A 26490-nucleotide genomic window follows, 5' to 3' on the forward strand; every position below is an offset into this window, starting at 1 on the left:
CAAGAATCCTTTTTTCAGTTAATTATACATTTCAATAAAATAAATGGTAATGAATTAAGTGGAAGTTAGCTTATGAATTTTTCTTAAAAATAAAAATCCAACCCTATTAATCCATGCCAGTTAAACACTCTTAACTAAAATTTCCCAGTAAGCGCAAGAGATGGAGTTAGTTACCTTTTTTGCTTGAACAGTCCCAAGGAAAATGGTTACTACAATACAGCAGGCAAACTGTTAAGACCGACCGATCTAGAACTTAGTGTTGAACTAATTTCAGTCTCAAATTGTGCTGAATGCTCATCATTAGTACGGCACATTTTGGTCCATGATGTGGTTTAATGCCAAGACAGATCCCAATTTGTTACAGAAACACATAGATTACTGTTGCTTTTTTTGTTGTTTTGTTTTTAAATATATATATATATATATATATATTTTAAAAAGCCAGATATCCTCCACATACAAAGGCAGGTTTTCCCAAGAGGGATTTACAGGAAGTAATCTGGGGTGCGCCGGGTCACATGAGGCTCTCCACGACGGGGTGCTGGGTCAAACTGAAGGAAGGAATATTTCAAAGTGTCATCTAATTCCATGATAGCAGCCTGGTTCCCACAACGATAACAGTAATTGGGTGCACTGAAAATTGTAACCACGTTCCGATCGTGACACCAATTGTATCCCTCCATTACAAGTTGGTGAGCGCGAGAAACCAGTGTGAGACCATTAGCATGGTTAAATGTTTCAGAAATATCTTGTCCAAACGTGTAGCCAGCACCACGTGGTGAAATACCCCACCCACCACGATCATCTGGGTCTGACCATAACAGATCACACATTGGGCCCTCATGTGGAACTTCTTGTAAACGATCCAGGGCTCTTATATGATCCAGTGTATCTATGGATGGAGAGAGGCCACCGTGGAGGCAGAATATCTGTCCATCTACTAAAGCTGTAAGTGGCAGATAATCAAAGAGATCCGTAAAATATTTCCAAACATTGGCATTTCCATACTTTCGCAGACGTTCGTCATAAAAGCCATATACTTGGGTAATTTGTCGGCTTTCGTGGTTTCCTCTCAGTATTGTGATGCGTTCTGGATAACGCACCTTTAATGCCACAAGAAGAGTCACCGTCTCCACAGAATAATAACCTCTGTCTACATAGTCACCCATGAACAGATAGTTTGTATCTGGTGACTTCCCACCAATTCTGAAGAGTTCCATAAGATCATGGAATTGACCATGCACATCTCCACAGACAGTAACAGGACAACGGACCTCTTGCACATTTGATTCTTTCGTTAAAATTTCCTTAGCCTTTTCACACAGCGTCCGGACTTGGTTCTCGTTGAGCTGTTTACACTCGTTCAGCTGCTCGACCCACTGGTCCAGGTCCTTAGTGAACGCCTTGTCGTCCATGGCGGCCCCCGCCCCTTCGCCGCCGCCTCCTCCCGCCCCCCGCGCGCCCCCGCCCCGGGCGCCGCTCCCCTAGCCCCCCGCCGCCGCCAGCTCCCGGCGGGGGAGGGAGGAGCCGGGCACCGCGGACCCCGCGCCCCGCCCAAGCCCCTCGAGCGGCTCCGAGCGCGCGGCCTCCGGGAGATCCCCGCCCGCCCCGGCCCGCGCGCCCCGGGAGTCGGTGAAGGACGCGGGGACGTGCGGGGCTTCCGCGCAGCTGCCGCCGGAGGATGGGCACCCGCCGCCTGCCGCCCGCCGGCCCTGGCTCCTTCTCTCTCTAGGAGTACTTTAAAAAGTACAAAATGTTCTGTAAACAGCAAGAAGTTCTGTGTACTGCAGTATACTCTGTAAGCATTACAGAGGTTTTCTAAAGGCAGTTTTTTTTTTTTTTAATGTGAAGTGATCCATACAAGTTGAATTGTTTTGTAATCATCAGGTGCTCTTAAAACTGTAAAATGCTTTATAATTGGAAAGATGTAAATTGCTGTATGCTTTTGAATAATCAAACTATTTACAAGAGGCAAAGTCTCTTGCATATTGTAAAGTACTGAGCTCACTACATAACAAAGTAATGTGTAGACAGCAGTGTGTTTGTCAGTGATAACTGGTTTATTAATATAGGATTTGTTCTTTATAAAATAATTTGTGACTCCCCTGGCAGTCCAGTATATAAAACTCTACACTTCCACTGCAAGGGGGCATGGGTTCAATTCCCAGTCAGGGAACAAATATCCTACTTGCCTCTCAGGGTGGTCAAAAATTTTAAAAATTAAACAAATACTTAAAAATATCAAATAAAAAAAAGAAAAAAAAATCAAATAATTCAAAATGGAATAGCTTTTGATGGACATGACCACCACAGAAATGGTCTTAACTACTTTGAAGCATTTGACCCCAGGAGCCTAGAACATGCTTGGCACACACCAGAGGCTCAATAAGTGTTTCTGGGATGAATGAATATTTTGTAAACTTTATTTTGCAAACACTAGAATGATTTTAAATATTATACCATAAATTACATAGATTATGAAGTATGATGTTTCGATAATCAGCAAATTGATTGTAGATTGTAAAGCATTTGGTCATTTTTTAATGCAGTTGGATATCTACAAGGCAGTGCTTGTTGTTCGTTGTTTGCTGTTCGTTTTTCAGTTGATCAGTCGTCTCTGACTCTTTGTGACCCATGGGCTGCAGCATGCCAAGCTTCCCTGTCCTTCACCATCTCCCAGAACTTGCTCAAACTCATGTCCATCGAGTTGATGATGCCATCCAACTATCTCATCCTCTGTCATCCCCTTCTCCTTCTGCCTTCAATCTTTCCCAGCACCAGGGTCTTTTCCAATGAGTTGGCTGCTCTTTGCATTAGGTGGCCAAAGTATTGGAGCTTTAACTTCAGCATCAGTCCTTCCAATGAAAATTCAGGACTGATTTCCTTTAAGATTGACTGGTTGGATCTCCTTGCAGTCCAAGGTACTCTCAAGAGTCTTCTCCAACACCACAGTTCAAAAGCATCAATTCTTAAGCGTTCAGCCTTCTTTATGGTCCAACTCTCATATCCATACATGACTACTGGAAAAACCATAGCTTTGACTAGAGGGACCTTTGCTGTAATGCTTGACATTTTAAGATCCATGATATGCTGACAAGTATTTGGAAAAGATAAACTTATTTTAATAATGCCTTCAAAATAATCAAGTATTTTGTACACATAAAAATGTGATTTGAACTGCAAATTACTGCATCCCTTATAAAGTATTTTTTATAATTTAATTAATTATTTGGGGCTTCGATGGGTCTTTGTTGCTGCACGTGAGCTTTCTCTAGTTGCAGAGAGCTGGAGCTACTCTCTGGTTGTAGTTTCCGGGCTTCTCATTGCGGTGGCTTCTCTTGCTGTGGACAGGCTTTGGGCACTTGAACTTCAGTAGTTGTAGCACACAGGCTCAGTAGTTGTGATGGATGGGCTTAGTTGCACCGAGGCGTGTAGAAGTTTCCCAGACCAGGCATCAAACCCATGTCCCCTCTGTTGGCAGGCAGATTCTCATCCACTGTGCCATCAGGGAAGTCCTCATAAAATATTTTATAACTGAATGTTTTGTAATACACATGAAGTAGGATTCCATTTATATGAAACTTCCAGAATAGACAAAGAAACATACCAGTGGCTAGAGGGATGGAAGAGTGGTGAGTTACTTGATAAGGGGATGAAGTTTCCTTTTGGGGTGATTAAAATGTTTTGGAAGAAAAAGATGATGGTGCAGAACATAGTGATTGTACTCAATGCCATGGAACTGTTTAAAGTGGTTAAATGTTAATTTTACAATATATGAATTTTACCAAAGACAGAGAGCAAGGGAGCACAGATAGCCATTGGCCAGAAAGAAAAGAACTTTATTTTGGTCTCACTGGTTTTGGAGCATAAAATCAAAGAGGGGAGGAAGATATACAGGATAGAAATTGAGGGCTGAACTAGCCATGTCAATTCAAGGTAGGAGGAGGAGGGCAGGGGTGTGCAGAGCAGGTGGAGACAAGGGTGGGGGGCAGGAGACCCGGTGCTGATGCTGCTGTTCTGGGTAAGCTGGGGTCTAAATCTTGTTGTCCTCCTTTCGGGCCTCAGTTTTCCTAACTGTGCTGGGGGTTTGGTGGTGACACTAAGATATTGCAGGTATTTCTTGACCCTGAAATATCCTCAGTTAACAGTGCAGGCCATCTGGGGATGAAGGTGACTACAGCAGGTTGGAGATGATGGGGAGACCACACAAGGGACTTTGCACAGGAGAGAGTGAGCAGGGAGGAGTCAGGAGCCTGCACACGTTAATTCTGGACAGAGGGAAGGGGCTGGAGGCAAAGACTCCGAGGGGATCTGGACCTCCTCTCGCTTTCCCCCTCCCCTGCAGGGCAGGAAGCTGATCTGGAACACAGGGGGTGGTCGCGTTGCCCCTTTCTCCCTTGGCGTGAGGTCGATGTCTTCCAGGCCTTGGGAGACCCCAAGGAGAAGTTGTGCAGCAGAGAGGTCAAGAAGAGGAAGAGCTCTGAGTGGGCCAAACTCTCACCCAGGCAGAGGCATTTTCCTGCGGATGTAAGGTGTCAGTGGAGGGGGATTCCTGGAAAACGTGTGGTTGCCCCATCTCCACAGTCCTGAAATATGTGCATGCTCATTTACATAGATTTGCAGGCAAAGTACTTGCGATCCTATTCTTGTCCTCAGTACCAACACCAGTGTGTGTGTGTGTGTGGGGGGGGGGTGGGGAGAGGGGGGTGTATGTGCCAGTGCACGCAGGGGTGTGTGCCTGTAAGTTCTACTTCAGCTCCACCTCTTCCCAGCCTATCCCATACAGATGCCCTCCTGTGTCCCTCCTGGCACCTAGTCTTTTCCTATCTAGAAAGTTGTGTGCCTCTATATGTTAATTATAATCTCAACTAAGCCAATTTATGAGAAAATGGGAAAACACTGGAGAAATCTCTGGCAGCGTGCCCTGGCTATGAGGTACGGGGGAGCTGAAACCTCTGGCCTGTCCTGGAGTGGGTGGGCGCTTGGCTGTACAAATGGTGACCTACTTCTAATCAGTGGATAAACTGCCTTTGCTCTAAGCTTCTGAGTGTCTGCACTCTTCTGGTCACTTCGACCCTCCTCCCAGCTCCCTGGTCCTGCCCACCATCAGCAGGCAACAGAGTCAGCCTGCCAGACCAAATCCCCAAACCCCAACCCCTGGAGCTTCTGACTGCTCATGCCTACATCATGCCTGATAAATACTCTTGACTAGTGCCCTGCTTACCCTTGAGCCTCATTTTCTATCATAACACCCACTCATGTCTTCCCAGAAGATGAAGTCAGCCATCACAGAAGTGTCCATGTAGGTGGAGCCCTGAGTATCCACAGCTGACTTCAGCACAGGCTGTGTGCACTGGAATAACCAAGAGAGGGACCAGTGTGTGCTTGGGCTGGGCCACAGTTTTGACAGCATTCTATTGACCCACAGTCTCAGTGGGAAGGAAAGGATCCCAGAGAGCTGCCTTGTGTGTGTGGCAAAGTTCATTACAGCTCATAAGTAGTCACAGCACATCGCTGGGCACATAAACATCTCTGGCACATTGAACTTGGAAGGGACTTGCTTTGTCCAATGACCTGTGAGCTAAACGGGTGCATGTTATTCTGTTTTCCTTGTTTCTTTGTGTGTTTGGATAGAGTTCCCACTAGCTCCATTTCTACACGATTGTGATGACCTGGGGTGGGCGTGTTGCCTGAGCAGAAAAATAAACTTTTTGACTTTTAGTTCTTGAGATATTAAGCATATTTATCATAGCTTAGCTGTGCCCTGACCTACATAGACCCTGAGTTCCTACTGGGTCTTGAGCAAGCCCTATGCCCTCCTGGGCCTCTCTGTTCCAGTTCTACAAGACAGAATGATTCAACACTCAGACATTGACTGTTTCTTTAAGAGGTCAAAGGAGAAAAACAATTTGATCACTTGACAGGAGCTGAAAAAATTATCAAGAATACTCAATGGGAATATTAAATCAAAATTTTAAGAACTTGTTGTAAAATAGCGAGAAGAAAGATATTTCCTTTGGTGGAGTAGTCATAAAATATCTGGAATAGGCAATAGCCAGCATTCAGCTTCATAGAGAAAATAAAAATACTCTCAAAGTTAGGACTTGGACAAGATTGCTCACTATCAGTGCTATTACATCACATGATTCCGGAAGTGCTAGCCCATGATATTAGGGAAAACATGACATGACATATGGCTTTAGCATAAGAAATAATTAAGTCATAATATTATCATTTACAGATGCTAACACCAGTTAGTAGGAACAGCCAAGAGAATAAATGAAACACTGTTCATTATGAAAGTAATACAAAGAGTTTGTTCAGTTATGACAGAAATATACACCCCCAAACCTCAGTGGATTTCTGATAGTAAAACAATTAAAAATGTTTTTAGAAGAGTGTTTCTGGACTGAAGTGTGTTCTTTCTGAAGGGACCTTGGAAGATAATTAAGTTTAAATGAGCTCATTAGGGTGGGGCCTCCTTGAGGGGAGAGGATTCTTACAAGAAGAGGAAGTGATCCCAGAGCGCTCACTCTGCCGTGTGAGGCCACAGCAAGATGGCGGCCGTGTGCAAGCCAGGAAGACCAGAACCTGACCACGCTGGCACCCTGATCGCAGACTTGTGGCTTCCAGACCCTGAAAAATAATTTTTTTTTGTTAAACCATCCAGTCTATGGCATTTTGTTACAGCAACCCACAGCCCGACCTGACAGAGAGGCTCTACGAACAATAGCCACAGTCTCCTCCCATGTTTCTTAGCAATAAATTTAGCAAGAAATATACAAAACCTAGCTAAAAAGTTCAAGATGCCTCCAATGATATGAGAAGGACTAAATGGAAGCACTATCTTTTGTCTAGGATATATTCAACATGTAGACTTGTCAAAGCTATGTGAATCAAATTACAAATTTAGGTTAATCCTAATAAAATCCCAGTGGAATTTTTTTTGAGTCTTTGACAGAATGATTCTAAAGTATGCTTGGAAGAAAAATAAAACGTGTTACAGGAAAAAAGAAGAGCAATGGCACCTGTAAAATATTAAAACACATTGTACAGGTAGAATAATTCAAATAATATTGTATAGCTAGAAAAAACAGATTAGACAGTCAATGTGAATGTGCATCATTATGAAAAAACAAACAGAAATATACCTAAGGAGATTAAACATTTTAAATATAAATTTCAAATAGTGGCTAAAAATTGAATCATTTGATAGGTGATGGATTACGGGTAACTGCAAAATTCTGGGAGTAAATATTCCTTAATTCCTCCTGGATCTCATTCTAAACTGGCTTGTATTTTAAATATGAAACTAGCTAACAAGAAGTAAATCAATGAATGTTTCTTCTTTCTCTTCCTTTCTGTCCCTTTCTTTCTTTTTACTGTTCCTTCAGCTACTTACCCATTATCTATCTGTCTATATCACATGCCTTGAAAGTGAAAGTGAAAGTCACTCAGTGGTATCTGACTCTTTGCAACCTCATGGACTATACAGCCCATGTAATTCTCCAGGCCAGAATACTGGAGTGGGTAGCCGTTCCCTTCTCCAGGGAATCTTCCCAATCCAGGGATCCAACCCAGATCACCTACCTTGCATATGTGTAAATGTTAAAAATATTTTTAAAGGACATCCTCTGTAGTATTAATATGTCTGATTTAGCAGTGACTTAAAGGTTATTTTTAATGTCAACTTTTTACTTTACATCCTTATTTGTGTAAGTTAGAAGAAAAATGGCTATTTTAACTTAGAAAAATTGTAAACACTTTTCCTCATTGTTGGGACATAGCAGGTTCTTGATAATGGATCATTTATTTGTCTGTTCTCTGTGTTCAAGTGTGTGTCTGTGTCTCTCACTTTATCACTTTATCCATCTTCCTCCCCCATCATACCTCGTCCCTTCCTTCCCCCATCCCCTCCCCACACCCCCACTATCCTTGTCTCTGTAGATGTCTTGATTTCTCTGTCCTTCAAAATCTCATCTTTTGCCAAAACGTGTTTGGGCCTGAACTGAGTCAGAAAGTCACACACAGAACAGGAGTAAGCAGGCATTCCCTTGGGGGAGAAAGAGCATGGCTTACCTATGGAGAATGGAATGAAGACTTCTGACTTCCTGAAGTTGCCCTGCGCATCCAGGAAGTGGCCAGGGTAGAAGGCATCTGGCTTCTCAAAGTGGCGTGGGTCATGGAGGGCAGAGCTCAGGATGGGATACATGGTAATGCCCTAAGAGGATGTTAAAGACAAGTGGACCCAAATGACCAGCAACAAAGAGTGGCTGAATCCATTATGGTGCCTCCACAGCTGATAATGAGCTTCACCCACTGTGTGGCTCTATAGTTGGTGGCAGGAATGTTGAAATGACTCTCCCCATTCGGTTACTAGTGTCTCATCCCTCCAGGTATCGTCACCAACCACCCTGATCCCTCATCCCCAAGACCCCTTGGTCTACTTTATGATCCATCAACTAAAAGGCTCACATCTGACTCAACAGAGCCCTTTAAGAAGTTGACTCCAGGACTAGGGCTGGAATATAATCTGATGGGTGCTGGTATCAATCAACCATTGGGTGATCAACACTGTAAATATCACCCCTAGGTGCACCTAGACTCAGCAACATAAGCTACCATGAAAAAAATAAGTTAGAACCATAGGCATCGACCTGAATAATATATCTATATGTTATGCTGCTATCTGTGCTCACTCATGTCTGACTCTTTGTGACCCCATGAACTGTAGCCTGGCAGGATCCTCTGTCCGTAGGGATTTTCCAGGCAAGAATACTGGAGTAGGTTGCCATTTACTTCTCCAGGGGATCTTCCTGACCCAGGAATTGAACCTGCAACTGCTGTGCCTCCTACATTGGCAGGTGGATTCTTTACTACTGGGCCACCTGGGAAGTCACCAGGGAAGCCCCTATCTATACAGTGTACTGTTATATTAAAAAAGGAAAGCCATACTCATACACACAGACATGCACCAACAAGTTTCAAATTGTACTGATATAGACTTAAAGACCAGAGGGGAAGGTGACATGCACACTCGACACAAGTTGCAAAATGACAGACACGCTATCAGTCAATTGTTGTGTATGTGGAAAATCGCTGCAGACAGTAACTGCGGCCATGAAATTAAAAGATGCTCCTTGGAAGGAAATCTATGACAAACCTAGACAGGTAGGTTTTAAAAAGCAGAGACACCACTTTGCCAACAAAGGTCCGTATATTCAACATGATGTTTTTTTTCTAGTAATCACGTACGGATGCAATCGTTGGACCAAGAACAAGGCTGAGTGCAAAAGAATTGATGCTGTTGAGTTGTAGGACTGGAGAAGACTCTTGAGAGTCCCTTGGACTGCAAGGAAAACAAACCAGTCAATCCTAAAGGAAATCAACCCTGAATATTTATTGGAAGGACTGATGCTGAAGCTCCAATACATTGGCTACCTGATGCGAAAAGCCGACACATTGGAAAAGACCCTGATGCTGGGAAAGATTGAAGGCAAAGGAGAAGCATGCAGCAGAGGGTGAGATGGTTAGATAGCATCACTGACTCAATGGACATGAATTTGAGCAAACTCTGGGAGATAGTGGAGGACAAGAGGAGCCTGGCATGCTGCAGTCCATGGGGTCCTGAAGAGTCAGACTTAGTGACCGAACAATAACAGTAACAAATGGGTTCATATAAACATAAAGGTGAGGTGATAGAATAGCTTTTAAAAAACTAACTCTATTGTATAACAGATTTCAATACAGATATATTACTTTTCAGCAAATCTAACATCTTGTAAAGGTAGAAAGATAAGATAGAATAAACAGGAGAGGGCTTTTCTCTTTTTCTAAACTCTCCCTTTCTCCCACAAAAATCTAGAAGTAAAAATTCTTCTTATAGTCCAACAATCAGACAACCATAGGACTGGGTGCAGACAGCACCTTGCAAATGATTCTGTAGCCCTGCTGGTCTCACCTTAGGGAGGTAATATCCCCAGAAGTCAGTATCCTTGATGACAGAGTGGGGCACACCAAAGGGGAGGAGATCACTGAATCTCTGAATCTCGTGGATGATGGCCTTTGTATAAGGCATTTTTGCCTGATCTTTCAGGGCTGGGAAATGGTGTGCTCCAATCACTCTGTCGATTTCTGTGTGGACTTTCTCTGTGAATGATAAGGATGGGAGGAGGGTACACAATAAATGCTCATAACAATGGACTCAACCAAGTGACCTAACAATGACCTGCAGACTGTTGAGAGGGTTTTATAAATTCTTAAGTAAGATGTTGGGTTATCATTCGTTCTCAATGAAAGCATCAAAAAATAAAGTCAGAAGCTTCTTCGTGGGGAAGTCTTGTGTGATGTTTCCACTCAAGTTATGACAGAGGGTAACTTGGGTAAGGTTGGGTGGATAGAAATTCATTCAACATTTAAGGATGCCTCCCCCCCGCCCCCACTCTTCTAAAAATGAGTTGTAGCTTAAAATGGTGTCATATCCTTTTGTGCCACTGACAGCTAAGTGATATTAGACAAATCACTCCCTTCTCTAGTCTTAAATTCATTCCTGTGAAATAATGGAGTTTGATCAGTTTCTCTAAGAAACTTTGAGAGCTTCTCCAAGTCTGATCTGCAGACCATCAACAAGAGAACCACAGCAGGGGCTTTTTAATTAGTTGTAAATCAGCAAAGTCAAGTTCTTAGTCAACCCCAAAAAGTAGTTGGCAAAAATGATGTACTTTGGTAGACGATAAAATGCATTGCAAATCGTAATGCTTTGTAATGAGCCTGGCTTATAAACTAGAAAGTATCTTAGTGTCACCCAAGAATTTTTCAAATTACAAAAAGCTTCATAAATATAAACACCTTCTACGCCAGAAGGTGCTTCACTGATGAAAAAATATTTTGTAAACCCTAAAGTGCTTTGTCAAATTCAAAGAGATCTGCCTGCAACAAATCTTTATTACAAGTTACAAATCCTGATAAGGGTGATTTTTTTATTTTTCAGACTGCTCAGGGCAGAACTTGTCTGTCTTATCCCGTCAGCCAACCACCTTCCTTAGAAATGGAAGGCATGCCCTTAAAGACTGTCAATTGTCCCCCGTCCCCACCTCCCATAAGCCAAGCTCACCTAAGACATCAGAGTTCTTGAGAGGAAGTAGAAACCCATAGCAAACAACGGAACTAGAGGTCTCTGAGCCAGCGAAGAACAGTGAGAGCACCGTGTGAATGAGATTCTTCTGGTGAAACTCATTCTCAGGATCTGAGCACTCCTAGAGATGGGGATGGTTGATTTTTAATGTCTCCTCTTGTGAAGATTCCCAATGTCTGGGTATTCCTATCTCCCTACCAACACGTTACTCTATGCCAGTTATTTTTTTTTCCTGATCCTTTTTTCTTTAATCAAGGCCAATAAGGTAATAAAGGGGTGAGAGCTGGAGCCAAAGTGCTTGGATTTCCAACTCAACCCTATCATTTACTAGCTCTGTGTCTTTGGGCAAGGAATATAAACTCTCTGTCCCTTAGCTCAACCCCAAAAAGTAGTTGGCAAAAATGATGTACTTTGGTAGACGATAAAATGCATTGCAAATGGTAATGCTTTGTAATGAGCCTGGCTTATAAACTAGAAAGTATCTTAGTGTCACCCAAGAATTTTTCAAATTACAAAAAACTTCATAAATATAAACACCTTCTACGCCAGAAGGTGCTTCACTGATGAAAAAATATTTTGCTGGGTTGTTTTGAAATAATATGTCCTGAGTGTTCATTGGAAGGACTGATGCTGAAGCTGAAACTCCAATACTTTGGCCACCTCATGAGCAGAGTTGACTCATTGAAAAAGACCCTGATGCTGCGAGGTATTGGGGGCAGGAGCAGAAGGGGACAACAGAGGATGAGATGGCTGGATGGCATCACCAACTCGATGGACATGAGTTTGGGTAAACTCCGGCAGTTGGTGATGGACAGGGAGGCCTGGCGTGCTGCGATTCATGGGGTCGCAAATAGTCGGACACGACTGAGCAACTGAACTGAACTGATGACACGCACCATACCCTTGGGGTTAATTTGTTGTTAATATTGCTGATGTTGTTGTGTCCTTGAGTGTCATTGCGCTCTGGATTGGCCCTTGTGGCTGACATTCCAGGAATGATACCAAAAATATTTAAAAACTAGTAGGCACTTGCCTACTAACAGTGAACTAAAATGGACTGGAATGGGTGAATTTAACTCAGATGACCATTATATCTACTACTGTGGGCCAGAATCCCTTAGAAGAAATGGAGTAGCCATCATAGTCAACAAAAGAGTCTGAAATGCAGTACTTGGATGCAGTCTCAAAAACGACAGAATGATCTCTGCTCGTTTCCAAGGCAAACCATTCAATATCATGGTAATCCAAGTCTATGCATCGACTAGTAATGCTGAAGAAGCTGAAGTTGGACGGTTCTATGAAGATCTACAAGACCTTCTAGAACTAACACCTAAAAAAGATGTCTTTATCATTATAGGGGACTGGAGGGCAAAAGTAGGAAGTCAAGAAACACCTGGCTTAACAGGCAAATTTGGCCTTGGAATACAGAATGAAGCAGGGCAAAGGCTAATAGAGTTCTGACAAGTAAATGCACTGGTCATAGCAAACACCCTCTTCCAACAACACAAGAGAAGACTCTACACATGGACATCACCAGATGGTCAACACTGAAATCAGATTGATTATATTCTTTGCAGCCAAAAATAGGGAAGCTGTATACAGCCAGCCAAAACGAGATGGGAGCTGACTGCGGCTCAGATCATGAACTCCTTATTGCCAAATTCAGACTTAAATTGAAGAAAGTAGGGAAAACCACTAGACCATTCAGGTATGACCTAAATCAAATCCCTAATGATTATACAGTGGAAGTGAGAAATAGATTTAAGGGACTAGATCTGACACAGTGCCTGATGAACTATGGATGGAGGTTCGTGACATTGGACAGGAGACAGGGATCAAGACCAATCCCAAGAGAAAGAAATGCAAAAAGGCAAAATGGCTGTCTGAGGAGGCCTTACAAATAGCTGTGAAAAGAAGAGAAATCAAAAACAAAGGAGAAAAGGAAAGATATACCCATTTGAATACAGAATTTCAAGGAATAGCAAGAAGAGATAAGAAAGCCTCCCTCAGTGATCAGTGCAAATAAATAGAGGAAAACAATAGAATGGGAAAGACTGGAGACCTCTTCAAGAAAAGTAGAGATACCAAGGGAACATTTCATGCAAAGATGGGCTCAATAAAGGACAGAAATGGTATGCACCTAACAGAAGCAGAAGATATTAAGAAGAGGTGGCAAGAATATACAGAAAAACTGTACAAAAAAGATCTTCCCAGATAATCATGATGGTGTGATCACTCACCTAGAGCTAGACATCCTGGAATGTGAAGTCAAGTGGGCCTTAGGAAGCTTCACTATGAACGAAGCTAATGGAGGTGATGGAATTCCAGCTGAGCTCTTTCAAATCCTAAAAGATGATGCTTTGAAAATGCTGCACTCAATATGCCAGCAAATTTGGAAAACTCAGCAGTGGCCACAGGACTGGAAAAGGTCAGTTTTCATTCCAATCCCAAAGAAAGGCAATGCCAATGAATGCTCAAACTACTGCAGAATTACACTCATTTCACATGCTAGTAACATAATGCTCAACATTTTCCAAGCCAGGCTTCAACAATACATGAAACGTGAACTTCCAGATGTTCAAGCTGGGTTTAGTAAAGGCAGAGGAACCAGAGATTAAATTGCCAACATCCATTGGATCATCAAAAAAGCAAGAGAGTTCCAGAAAAACATCTATTTCTACTTTATTGACTACGCCAAAGCCTTTGACTGTGTGGATGACAACAAACTGGAAAATTCTGAAAGAGATGGGAATACCAGACCACCTGACCTGCCTCTTGAGAAACCTGTATGCATGTTAGGAAGCAACAGTTAGAACTGGACATGGAACAACAGAATGATTCCAAACAGGAAAAAGAGTGCATTAAGGCTGTATACTGTCACCCTGCTTATTTAACTTATATGCAGAGTACATCATGAGAAATGCTGGGCTGGATGAAGCACAAGCTGGATACAAGATTGCCAGGAGAAATATCAATAACCTCAGATATGCAGATGACACCACCCTTATGGCAGAAAGTGAAGAACTAAAGAGCTTCTTGATGAAAGTGAAAGAGGAGAGTGAAGAAGTTGGCTTAAAGCTCAATGTTCAGAAAACAAAGTTCATGGGGTCCAGTCCCATCACTTCATGGCAAGTAAATGGAAACAGTGGAAACAGTGGCTGACTTTATTTTTCTGGGCTCCAAAATCACTGCAGATGGTGATTGCAGCCATGAAATTAAAAGACACTTACTCCTTGGAAGGAAAGTTATGACCAACATAGACAGCATATTAAAAAGCAGAGACATTACTTTGCCAACAAAGGTCCGTCTAGTCAAGGCTATGGTTTTTCCAGTAGTCATGTATGAATGTGAGAGTTGGACTATAAAGAAAGCTGAGCCCCAAAGAATTGATGCTTTTGAACTGTGGTGTTGGAGAAGACTCCTGAGAGTCCCTTGGACTGCAAGGTGATCCAACCAGTCCATCCTAAAGGAGATCAGTCCTGAATGTTCACTGGAAGGACTGATGTTAGAAGCTGAAACTCCAATACTTTGGCCACCTGAGGCAAAGAGCTGATTCATTGGAAAAGACCCTGATGCTGGGAAAGATTGAAGGCAGGAGGAGAAGGGGATGACAGAGGATGAGATGGTTGTATGGCATCACTGACTCAATGGACATGAGTTTAGTAAACTCTGGGAGTTGGTGATGGACAGGGAAACATGGCATGCTGCAGTCCATGGTGTCGCAAAGAGTCAACACAACTGAGCGCCTGAACTGAACTGAACTGAACTGAGGCACTTGCCAGACCAATCAGAAGAGACATCAGCTTCCACCAATCAGAATAAACATTGGCCTCTACCAGTCAGAATAGACATATGTTTACGACCGATAGATGCAGGGTTCGATCTCTGTCTGTCAGAACTGAGAGAAGTAGTGAGCTCCAACTCAGAGAAAGCTTAACTGGGTCACAGATCAACTCCTTATCTACCATCTCTTTAGAGGCATTCCAGGAAAAAGGATTAGAGAGGGTTAGGAATGAATCAGGGGAGGGTTGAACCATGGATTGCTTGCTAATCCTTACATAAGTATTTCAACATTTAAATTTCAGGTACATCACACACAAATATACTAGTAGTATATATAGTATGTACTGTATAAATATACAGTAGTGTGTTCATCACTCTTTTTCACGTCCACCCCGCCCCTGCCCTGAATCTGGGGCAGCCCTTACCTTGTCCATGTGGAGCAGGAAGGAATCAATGAAGTCCTTTGGGTCACTGGGGTCTAGTGTCTTCCAGTGGCTCTCTATATTCTCAGTGGAAAAATCTTTCACTTCTTGAAGCATGCTGTACAAGCAGGTGTGTGTGCCAGAAAAGTGTTTCAAGATGCTCGGGAAGATTTCAACCACGTACAAGGCAGCAAACGAGGTCCCAGAACCCACTGTACTCACTGGGCTGGTGCTGTGTGTTCTGAGCTGCACATGCAGCAACATCCAAAGAGTATCATTCACCCAGTGAACGTGAAGAGTATACCTCCCACCTGAGCACACACCCACACAGTCACCCAACTCACCCACACTCACACATACACACACACAGTGGTGAATAGACCTCTGCACTCCGAGCCAGTCACTCATATCTGCTGAGGTTTCTTCTCTCAAAGCCTGTCCTTGTCCGAGGTCTGATTCTGACACTCGAACTGACTGATGGCCTCACCTGGAAGGGTGCAGGACTTGGAGTGCTCACATAAAACTGATCTCTTGATGCATTCTGCTTTTGGTGTTCAGGACAGAAAATATCTAACTTTTCCCATGATCCACCCACCTCGATTCCTGGCCCACAGTGCAATCTTTGACCTCACCTGGCTATAGAAGCAGCTGAGAATGGTGAAGACTTCATTCAGTGAATGTAGCAGCCGTATTAATCTAGGGTCCTGGTAATTAAAGCACTCACCAGAGACAACAGAGCAGATGATGTTGGTGGTGATGGAGTTAAGGAGGATGTGGGTGTCTAGATAGGCCTCTAAGAAGGAGAGGTCTGTTATGAGGGTCCCCTGCATTGTCCTGGGAGACTGACCTGACTAGTGCCATTTCAGCTTGTTTGATGGTTTTCTTTCTTTTCTGTTGGCCAACCAGATCTCATTGTTCCTGTGAGTTTCAGCTCTTCTTTGTAAGAGTCTCTACCTCTGTGTCTTTTGTTGTTTTTCTTACTCTCTGTCTTGGGGTGACTTTCTCTGGTCTGGTCTTTGACTCTTTCTTTCAAAATCACCCCTTCTTCTCTATTCTCTCTCCTTAGCCCCATATGTCTTTGAGTCTCCTCTCCTTGACCTCACTGACATTCTGTGATCCTCAGACCCTATATCTCTTTTTATTTTTTCCTAAGTCTTTTCCTAATCTGCTCCCAGGTTCATTTTGTGAGTGTTCTCAGGATCTCTCTGTCCTCCTTCATCTCTATCTCTTCCCTGTTTCTGTCTGCTTTCTTTACCTCTCCCTCTCTCTCTGTCTCCATCATTTTCTTTCTTTTTTTCTTCTCTGTTATCTATATCCTTCTCTTCCTCTTCCTATCTCTGCATTTCTCTCTCCTCTGCCCCCATTTCATCCCCATGTCAACCCAGTCTGCACTCACCCTGGGATTTCCAAAGCTCCTCCACCAGACACTGAGCCTCCTCCTTGATTCATTCCTCAATACTCCACTTCCCCATCCCAAAGGCCTTCTTGGTGGTCACAGAGAATCACTGTAGACTCTTCCAAGACTTTCCACTGGCAAAACCTAGACCTGATGATGGGGCATGGAAGGAAGGTTGAGAAGACACATGGGATGTTCCCTCCTTCCCTCCATAATCCTCACCCTTGTCCCCCACTCACCTGTTCCCTGGAAGACAGGGTCAATGATGGTGACATGCCCTTGGCCGGAGAACACCTCGGCCTGATCCACCAGGGCCTCCCTCATCACCTCATAACCCTACAGGATGACAGCAGACCGAGACCCCAGGTAGATGGTAGACATCCCTGTATTTCTCCCACAGCTGTGGGGGCAGAGTCCAGGTCTCACTCTCTGACTCAAGAGAAGGCTCTCCACCTCACCCCTGGACCACACCTCCCAGGTAGCCTACCCTGCAGGCTGCAGCCCTGCCAGGGAAGAGCAGAGACTGGAACTCTGTGGTCTCCTCCGAGCCTCACATATACCACCTGACCCCAAGCATCCTCCTCTCTTGGCTTTTCCAAGAGCCCTCCCAGCTTTGGATTTAAGAATTACAGAGACTCCTACATCCAAGCTATAGAATGACTCTCTATCACTCTGTCCCAACCCACACAGGATCTCAGTTCAAAGTCTCAAGTCTATCAGAATCTCTCTCTGAAGGGAACCCTCCTATACTGTTGGTTGTAACGTAAATTGGTGCAATCACTGTGGAGAACAGTATGGAGGTTCCTTAAGAAACTAAAAATAAAGCTTCCGTATGATCCTGCAATCTCATTCCTGGGCATATGTCCAGAGAAAACCATAGTTTGAAAAGATATATGCACCCCAGTGTTCATTGCAGCACTATTTACAATAGCCAGGACATGGAAGCAACCTAAATGTCTACTGATGGGTGATTAGGTAAGGAAGTAGTGCATATATATATAATATGGAATATTACTCTGCCGTGAAAAGGGATGAAGTGATGCCATTTGCAGCAACATAGATGAACCTAGAGTTCGTTATGCTGAGGGAGGTAAGTCAGACAGAGAAAGACAAATATTGTGTGGTATCATATATATATTCGAAATCTAAAGTTATAATACAAATGATCCTATTTACAAACCAGAAATTCAGTCACAGATGTAGAAAACAAGCTTATGGTTACCAAGTGGGAAGAGGGGTGGTAATTGGGAGATTGGGATTGACATATAAACACTACTATGTATAAAATAGATAACTAATAAGATATTACCATATAGCATAGGGAAATCTATGCAATATTCTCTAATGACCAATATAGGATTGGAGTCTAGAAGAGAGGAGATATGTTAATAACACAACATTATAAATCAACTATACTCCAATAAAAATTAATTAAAAGAAAAACAGAAGTAGTATCACAGATGTAGAAGACAAACTTATGGTTACCTAGGAGGAAAGTGGGGGGCTGAAAAATTGGGAGAATGGGATTAACATATATACACTTATGTTTGTATAAGATAGATAGCTAATAAGAACCTATTTTATAGCACAGTGAACTACTCAATATTCTGTAATGACCTTTTTGGGAAAAGAATCTAAAAAATAGTGGATATATGTATAACTAATTCACTTTGCTATACAGCAGAAACTAACACAACATTATAAATCAACTATATCCAATAACAGTTAATTTCAAAAACAGAACAGAAGCCATTAAGGATAGAGTCTTCTACTGCACCCTCCAAAGTACTGATGATCTTTATCATCTATCCTTATTATTTTGAAAACCCACTTGGCACATATTATGAAACTGTACTGGGGACTGTATTAAAAGCCTTAAGAAGGAAAAGATACATGCAACCTAATGATCACTCCAGCACTATTTACCATACCCAAGATACAGAAGCAACCTAAATGTCCATTGATAGAGGAATGGTTAAAGAAGATGTGGTACATATATACAATGGAATATTAGTCATAAAAAAGAACTAAATTGCCGGAGCCAGCCGGCAAACGAACTGGTCAAGAACGCAATTACCAGAGTACCTAGGAAAAATAAGACTCAGAAAGAAGACTCAGAAAGAGAAAGATGGGGTTGAGAGGGACGGAGTCCGCTTGCGTCTGACTCCGCCGACTTTATTGAAGAACACCACGCCTATATATACGCTAACAGGAGTTACTAAGAATAGATCGAGGGTTTGCATACGTGCAGAGCTACAGATGTTTTAAATTCCCACACTTAAGATCAGTAAAGCGTTAATTACCCTAGCGCCCAACATGATTAAGATCAATAGAACATTAGATAGAAAACAGGCTTCATCAATAGAACATTATCTAGATGGAAAACAGGTTTCGAGCATGATGAGTTTATCAGCACCAGAAAAACAGGCGAAAGGTCACCGGTGTGTTTTTTCCCTGAAGGAGACAAATGCCAGTCTATACTTTAGCAAGAAGGGGTGGCAGGACAAAGAGAGACCCTTTGTTCTCTCTTAGGGCCGTAAGGGGCCTGTACGTTCAGGCCGGCTCCCTGCACTAAATAATGTCATTTTGCAGCAACATGAATTAGAGATGATCATACTAAGTGAAGTAAGACAGAGAACAACAAATGTAATACGTTATCACTCATATGTGGAATATAATTTTTTTAAAAAATGATACAAATGAATGTATTTACCAAACAGAGTCATGGATGTAGAAAAGAAATTTACAGTTACCAAAGGTGAAACATGCAGGGTGTGGAAAGATAAACTAGGAATTTGGGATTAACATACACACACTACCATATATAAAATTGGACCTAGTAGTCCATATATAAAAGGACCTACTAGTATAGCACAGGGAACCCTACTCAATATTCTGTAATAACTTATATGGGTAAAGAATCTGGAAAAGAATGAATATATATAAATGTATAACTAACCTACTTTTCCATAAACTTGAAGCTAACGCAACAATGTAAGTCAACAGTACTCCAATAAAATTTTTTAATGAAAAAATAATTTCTCTCTCCACTCAACTTTGTTTCCACTCCTCATAGGACGTGTCATAAGCTTCTCTAGTGGGCGTAGAGGGCCAGATCAAGACTGCAAGAAGACAGTCTCTTGCAGGGGGTAGGGCAAGGAGTAGGGCAAATCCCACCCAAAGTTGACCCCCAGCTCCCTCACTGCCTCTGAACTGTTTACCATCCACCCATCTCTGGCTTTCCAACCCCCTGCCCTTTCCATCTCACCACCTGGAATGGCTTGAGACAGCCTTTATGGTCCAATTGAAAGATGTTCCTTAGGAAGGGCAGAAGCTGGGGTCTGGGGGGAGGCGGCCCCAGGAGGCAGGGTGGCCCCAGAAGAGCAGGAAGCCAACGAAGAGGATGAGGAGCAGAATGGCAGAGAGAGCCATGGTCCATGCCTGCCTTCAATGCTGCTGTTCTTCTTAAAGTTTGTCTGCTCTGTTCTTTGTTATTTTGCCGAATATTTTGGGAACGATGTTCCAGGATCCTACCTTGGCAGAGTTCCTGCTTTTGAAACCCCCAGAGACATGAAGGAGCCCAAAGGCACAGGCACTGCAGAGGCCATGGAGTTGATCCTCTCAGTTGGATCCCAAGCCAGCTTTTGTTAAGCTCCTGATGGGCTGGAGGTATCTTGGTGGGCGATGCCCTTGAACAGAGAGTATGTTCCCCAAGGAAGAGGGGTGGTATCAGCCAGAGGAACTTGTGGAGGCTGGGTGTAGGGTGGTGGCACGGCAAGGGAGGCTGTAGCCAGTTTTGTAGGTGAGTGGCATTGCGTTATGAGGGACTAAGGTTAGCTGGCCAGCAGAAGTGGGCGTCCTGTGCCCACTGGGTGTGGGGGGGTGTGCATCTGTGGAGAGTGAGGTGTGGAAGAGGAGGTGGGGTCTGATGGAAGACCTAACTCTGTGTGGTCTGAGTTTGGGGGTTCCTCAGCAAATTTTTCTTTTCTTTTATTATTTTGCTTTATTAATTTTATTTTATTTATATTCAACAAAGAGCATGTGTTTTTGTTCAGCCGCTCAGTTATGTCCGACTCTTTGTGACGCCATGGACTGCAGCATGTCAGGCTTCCCTGTTCTTCACCATCTCCTGGAGTTTGCTCAAACTCATGTCCATTGAGTTGGTGATGCCATCCAACTATCTCGTCCTCTGTCATCCCCTTTTCCTCCTGCCTTCTATCTTTCCCAGCATCAGGGTCTTTTCCAGTGAGTCAGTTCTTCCCATCAGGTGGCCAAAGTATTAGAGTTTCAGCTGCAGCATCAGTCCTTCCAATGAATATTTAGGGCTGATTTCCTTTAGGATGGACTAGTTGGATCTCCTTGTGGTCCAAGGGACTCTCAAGAATCTTCTCCAACACCACAGTTCAAAAACATCAATTCATTGGCTCTCAGCCTTCTTTATGTACAACTCACATATCCATCCATACATGACTACTGGAAAAACTGTAGCTTTGAATAGATGGACCTTTGTTGGAAAAGTAATGTCTCTGCTTTTTAATATACTGTCTAGGTTAGTCATAGTTTTTCTTTCAAGGAGAAAGCATCTTTTAGTTTCATGGTTGCAGTCACCATCTGCAGTGATTTTGGAGCCCAAGAAAATAAAGTCTGTCACTGTTTCCATTGTTTCCCCATCTATTTGCCATGAAGTGATGGAACCAGATGCCATGACCTTAGTTTTTTGAATGTTGAGTTTTAAGCCAGCTTTTTCATGCTTCTCTTTTGCTTTCATCAAGAGGCTCTTTAGTTCCTCTTTGCTTTCTGCCATAAGGGTGGTGTCACCTGCATATCTGAGGTTATTGATATTTTTCCCAGCAATCTTGATTCCGGCTTGTGCTTCATCCAACACAGCATTTTGCATGATGTATTATGCATATAAGTTAAATAAGCAGGGTGATAATATACAACCTTGACATACTCCTTTCCCAATTTGGAACCAGTCCATTGTTCCATGTCCAGTTCTAATGTTGCTTCTTGACCTGCCTACAGATTTCTCAGGAGGCAGGTCAGGTGGTCTGGTATTCCTATCTCTTTCAGAATTTTCCACAGTTTGTTGTGATCCACATAGTCAAAGGCTGTGGTGTAACCAATAAAGCAGAAATAGATGTTTTTCTGGAACTATCTTACTTTTTCGATGATCCAATCCAGTGGGCATTGGTAGTTTGATCTCTGGTTCTTCAGCCTTTTCTAAATCCAGCCTGAACATCAGGAAGTTTACAGTTCATGTAGTGCTGAAGCCTGGCTTGGAGAATTTTGAGCATTACTTTGCTAGCGTGTGAGATGAGTGTAACTGTGCGGTAGTTTGAACATTCTTTTGCACTGCCTTTCTTTGAGGTTGGAATGAAAACTGACCTTTTCCAGTCCTGTGGCCACTGCTGAGTTTTCCAAATTTGCTGGCATTTTGAGTGCAGCATTTTTTTTTTTTTTTGACAGGAAATAGCATTTATTGGTGAGCGTGATTAAGGAGGGAACAGAGCTGATGCTCATGAGTGCAGGGCCCGCCATTTGTCCAGGGGACCACGATTAGGGATGTATTTGACCCCACAGCCGTCCGGGATGAGTCGCTTTTCTGCCACCATGTTCTCAAATTCATCCGCATTGAACTTGGTAAATCCCCACTTCTTGGAGATGTGGATCTTCTGACGGCCAGGGAACTTGAACTTGGCCCGGCGGAGGGCTTCAATCACATGCTCCTTGTTCTGCAGCTTGGTGCGGATGGACATTATGACCTGGCCAATGTGGACCCTGGCCACTGTGCCCTGGGGCTTTCCAAAGGCACCACGCATACCTGTCTGGAGTCTAGATTGAGAAACAGCAGGCCAGTCATGAATGTCCACTAGGAAGAGTTGTCTCCAAGGTCCCTTAGGGCTACCTGTACAGGCAACAGGTTGCATACACTACCAAGGAGGCTGCTGTTTGCAGCCATTGCACACTGGGCCCCCATGGGGAAAAGAGCACAGTCGGCTTAATTGGCTGCAAAGAGTGCAGCATTTTAACATCATCATCTTTTAGGATTTAAAATAGCTCAGCTGGAATACCATCACCTCCACTAGCTTTGTTCATAGTGATGCTTTCTAAGGCCCACTTGACTTCACACTTCAGGATGTCTGCTCTAGGTGAGTGATCACACCATGGTCATTATCTGGGTCATGAAGATCTTTTTTGTATAGTTCTTCTGTGTATTCTTGCTACCTCTTCTTAATATCTTCTGCTTCTGTTAGGTGCATACCTTTTCTGTCTTTTATTGAGCCCATCTTTGCATGAAATGTTCCCTTGGTATCTCTAATTTTCTTGAAGAGATCGCTTGCCTTTCTCATTCTATTGTTTTCCTCTATTTCTTTGCTTTCTTCACATAAGAAGGCTTTCTCATCTTTCCTTTTTATTCTTTGGAACTCTGCATTCAAGTGGGTATATCTTTCCTTTTCTCCTTTACCTTTTGCCTCTCTTCTTTTCTCAGCTATATGTAAGGCTTCCTCAGGCAACCATTTTGCCTTTTTGCATTTCTTTTTCTTGGGGATGGCTTTGATTACCAACTCCTGTACAATGTCACAAACCTCCATCCATATTTCTTCAGGCACTCTATCTATCAGATATAATCCCTTGAATCTATTTGTCACTTCCACTGTAATAATTGTAAGGAATTTGACTTAGGTCATACCTGAATGGCCTGGTAGTTTTCCTTACTTTCTTCAATTTAAGTCTGAATTTTGCAATAAGGAGTTCATGATCTGAGCCACAGTCAGCTCCCAGTCTTGTTTTTGCCGACTGTTGTAGATTTTTTAATGATACCCATTCTGACTTTCGTGAGGTGATACCTCATTAGTTTTGATTTGCATTTTTCTAATACCTGTCAATGCTGAGGATCTTTTCATGTGCCTGTTCACCATCTGTATGCCCTTTTGGAGAAGTGTTTACTCAAGTCTTCTGCCCAGTTTTTGATTGGGTTGTTTACTTTTGGTTATTGAGTTATATAAGCTGTTCGTATATTTTGGAAATGAAACCCTTGTTGGTCGCTTCATTTGTAAATATTTTCTCCCGGGCTGTAGGTTGTTTGTTTTTTCATTCTTTTTAAGGTTTCCTTTGCTGTGCCAAAGTTTACAAATTTGACTAGGTCTCATTTGTTTACTTTTATTCTTATTTCTGTTGCCTTCAGAGACTGACCTAAGAAAACATTGGTACAATTTACATCAGAGAATATTTTGCCTATTTTCTCTTCTGGGAACTTTATGGAGTCATGTGGTGTCTTTTAGGCCATCTTGAGGTATTTTTGCGCAGGGTGTGAGGGAGTGTTCTAACTTCATTGATTTATCAATAGCTGCAAATGTTCAGCTTTCCCACCACCACTTGCTGAAGAGACTATCTTCTCTCCAATGTGTATTCTTGTCTCCTTTGTCAAAGATTAATTGACTGTAGGTGTGTGGGTTGGGCAAAGTATTTTCTATCATGCAAGTCACTGCTGGAGACCTTGCTATCTTTAGAGTCAATGGGAATAACTTTCACCTTTTCATTCACCCTATGTCCTGGCATGGTGCCACAACTAGAGATAAAGCCCACGTGCAGCAATGAAGATCCAAGTGCAGCCAAAAATAAATAAATAAATAACATTAAAAAAAAAAAAGAAATACCTTAAATAACTTACTGTTACAACCATCCCTAGAACAGTTAGGGTAAGTGAGGCCCCAGAGGAGGGCAAGATTTAGATCCTGTTTCTCAATGACCCTGCCCACTGTGACATGTGAATGAGTATATAGGGAGAGTAATATTGATGGTCTCTGTGCCCACAAAAGGAGTGAAAAAAGAATAGCGAGGAGGTTCTGATGCTGACACTTGTTTCTTGAGATCAGTTTCTAGGAACAGTTCAGAGTTTGTGCTACTCATGTAGATTATTAACCAATATTTTGTTCTCTTTTCTCAAGAAATAGACAGAAAATGCATTTTCCCACTCACTTTGAAGTTAGACATAACCATGTGACTTGCTTTGAAAGTGGAATATGAGTTAATGTTATTATCCTTATTACTGAAACAACATACTGTTGAAAAAACTCTCTTCTCACTACTAAGAAAATCTCAGAATAGGATGGCCTCAAAGTTAGAGACAGAGCCACAAATATTAACATTCAAGAGAAATAAAAATACAGAGAGACAATAATCAAAAATTATCTCAAGAATAATGAGAGAGACAGAGAAAAAGAGCAAAGCAAGACAAGAATTGAATCTCATCCAGTGGAGTAAGGGCTCACACAGATCCTATTTTCTTCTTTTACTGAATCACCTTCAGCATTATTGCTTCAGTCAGTGTATGCTTAATTATGCTGTAGTAACAAACAATCCCAGAATCTCAATCGCTTACAAGAGCTAAGCATATTTCTTGGTCACATTTATTTTTACAGAACATCAACAAGAGATTCTACTGCACGTCTTCTTCATTTGGGGACTCAGCTGAAGAGACAGGCTCCTTTGGGGATTTTGCTTGTCTAGCAACAGAGTTAAAAGAGGGATGATGGCAGACTATGCAATGGCTCGTACAGATTTCACTCTAATAACACTCAACACTTCTGCTTGTATTCCATTGGCCAAAGTAAGTCTTATGTCCAAGCTGGACATCTGTAGCATGGGAAATATAGTCTATCTATAGGGCATCCCAGCCCTGGGGTCCAACACAAGGAAGACAAGTCCCCTAAGCTGGTTTGAAAACCAGCAGGGCTCACCAGAGGGCTATGACTTTGCTCTTAAACAGTGTTCACGGTTGGGTTGCTTACTCCTAGTCACAGCAGTAGGTGATATGGAAAAATGCAGAAGCTATCTGCAAGATAGAATAATGGAAAGCATCCAATCAGGACAGCAATAAGAAAAACAAATTTTTAAAAAAGAGGATAGCTTAAGGTAGCTCTGGTACATCAAGCATACCAACATTCACATAACAGAGGTCCAATAAGGAGAAGAGAGAGAAAGGGGTAGAACGTCTTTGATAGCATTGTAGTGAAAAACTTCCAGAAGCTGAAAAAGGAAACAGATTTCCAAGTACAGGAAGCATGGAGAGTCTCAAAGAAGATGAACCCAAAGAGATCCACACCAAGATGTATCACGGTTAAAACAGCAGAATTAAAGAGTTTTCAAGGCAGCAAAAGAACACAAAGTCACAAGAGACTTTAAGACTATCAGTTGATTTTTCTGCAGATTCTTTGCAGGCCAGAAGGAAGTGACATGATATGGTCAAAGTGCTCAAAAGGAAAACACTGCAACCTACCATACTCTGCCCAGTAAGGTTATCATTCAGAGTTGAAGGAGAGATAAAGAGTGTTGCAGACAAGCAAAAAAGTAAAAGAGCTCATCAATACTAAACTGAACTTACAAGAAGTGTTAAAGGGTCTTAAGTGAAAAAGAAAAGGTTACAACAGAGTAACTTTTTATTGGAAGTAAGAATTTGAAAGGAAGGAAAAAATCTGACTAGTAAAGGCTGTGGATCAACCACTTAAGTAAGCTAGTATTATAAAAAGGTTAGAAGACAAGATCTGTAAAATTAACTCAAACTACAATAAACAGTTAAGAGATAAACATTAACATGTAAAAATATGGCATGAAAAATGTAAAATGTGAAGGAAGGGAGTAAAAAAGGTAGAGTTTTTTTAGACTTCAAAGGGACTTAAATGACTTAAATATAAATATTTAAGTCATTTAAAAATGTAAATATAAATAAACTTAATTATCAGTTTAAAATA

At 42.3% G+C, this 26490-nt stretch overlaps 2 protein-coding genes, 1 non-coding gene and 1 pseudogene across 3 annotated transcripts; all 4 read right to left on the reverse strand.

The window, feature by feature from the left end:
* Positions 1-409: 409 nt before the first annotated feature.
* LOC133054389 (serine/threonine-protein phosphatase 2A catalytic subunit beta isoform-like) lies at positions 410-1460 on the reverse strand. Its single transcript, XM_061139353.1, has one exon. It carries the CDS (start codon positions 1413-1415, stop codon positions 486-488), a length of 930 nt encoding a protein of 309 aa, XP_060995336.1. The 5' UTR covers positions 1416-1460; the 3' UTR covers positions 410-485.
* Positions 1461-1484: 24 nt separating this feature from the next.
* LOC133055096 (cytochrome P450 2B4-like) lies at positions 1485-20167 on the reverse strand (annotated as a pseudogene).
* A 2060-nt stretch (positions 20168-22227) lies between these two features.
* Positions 22228-22680, reverse strand: LOC133051148 (large ribosomal subunit protein uL16-like). The gene has a single exon (XM_061135592.1). It carries the CDS (start codon positions 22663-22665, stop codon positions 22255-22257), a length of 411 nt encoding a protein of 136 aa, XP_060991575.1. The 5' UTR covers positions 22666-22680; the 3' UTR covers positions 22228-22254.
* LOC133055315 (small nucleolar RNA SNORA70) lies at positions 22616-22750 on the reverse strand. The gene has a single exon (XR_009692608.1). It is a non-coding gene; the product is annotated as a small nucleolar RNA SNORA70 (small nucleolar RNA).
* Between the last annotated feature and the right edge of the window lie 3740 nt (positions 22751-26490).

The sequence above is a fragment of the Dama dama genome, chromosome 4 (genome assembly GCF_033118175.1).
Source record: "Dama dama isolate Ldn47 chromosome 4, ASM3311817v1, whole genome shotgun sequence".
NCBI classification, from domain to species: Eukaryota; Metazoa; Chordata; class Mammalia; order Artiodactyla; family Cervidae; genus Dama; species Dama dama.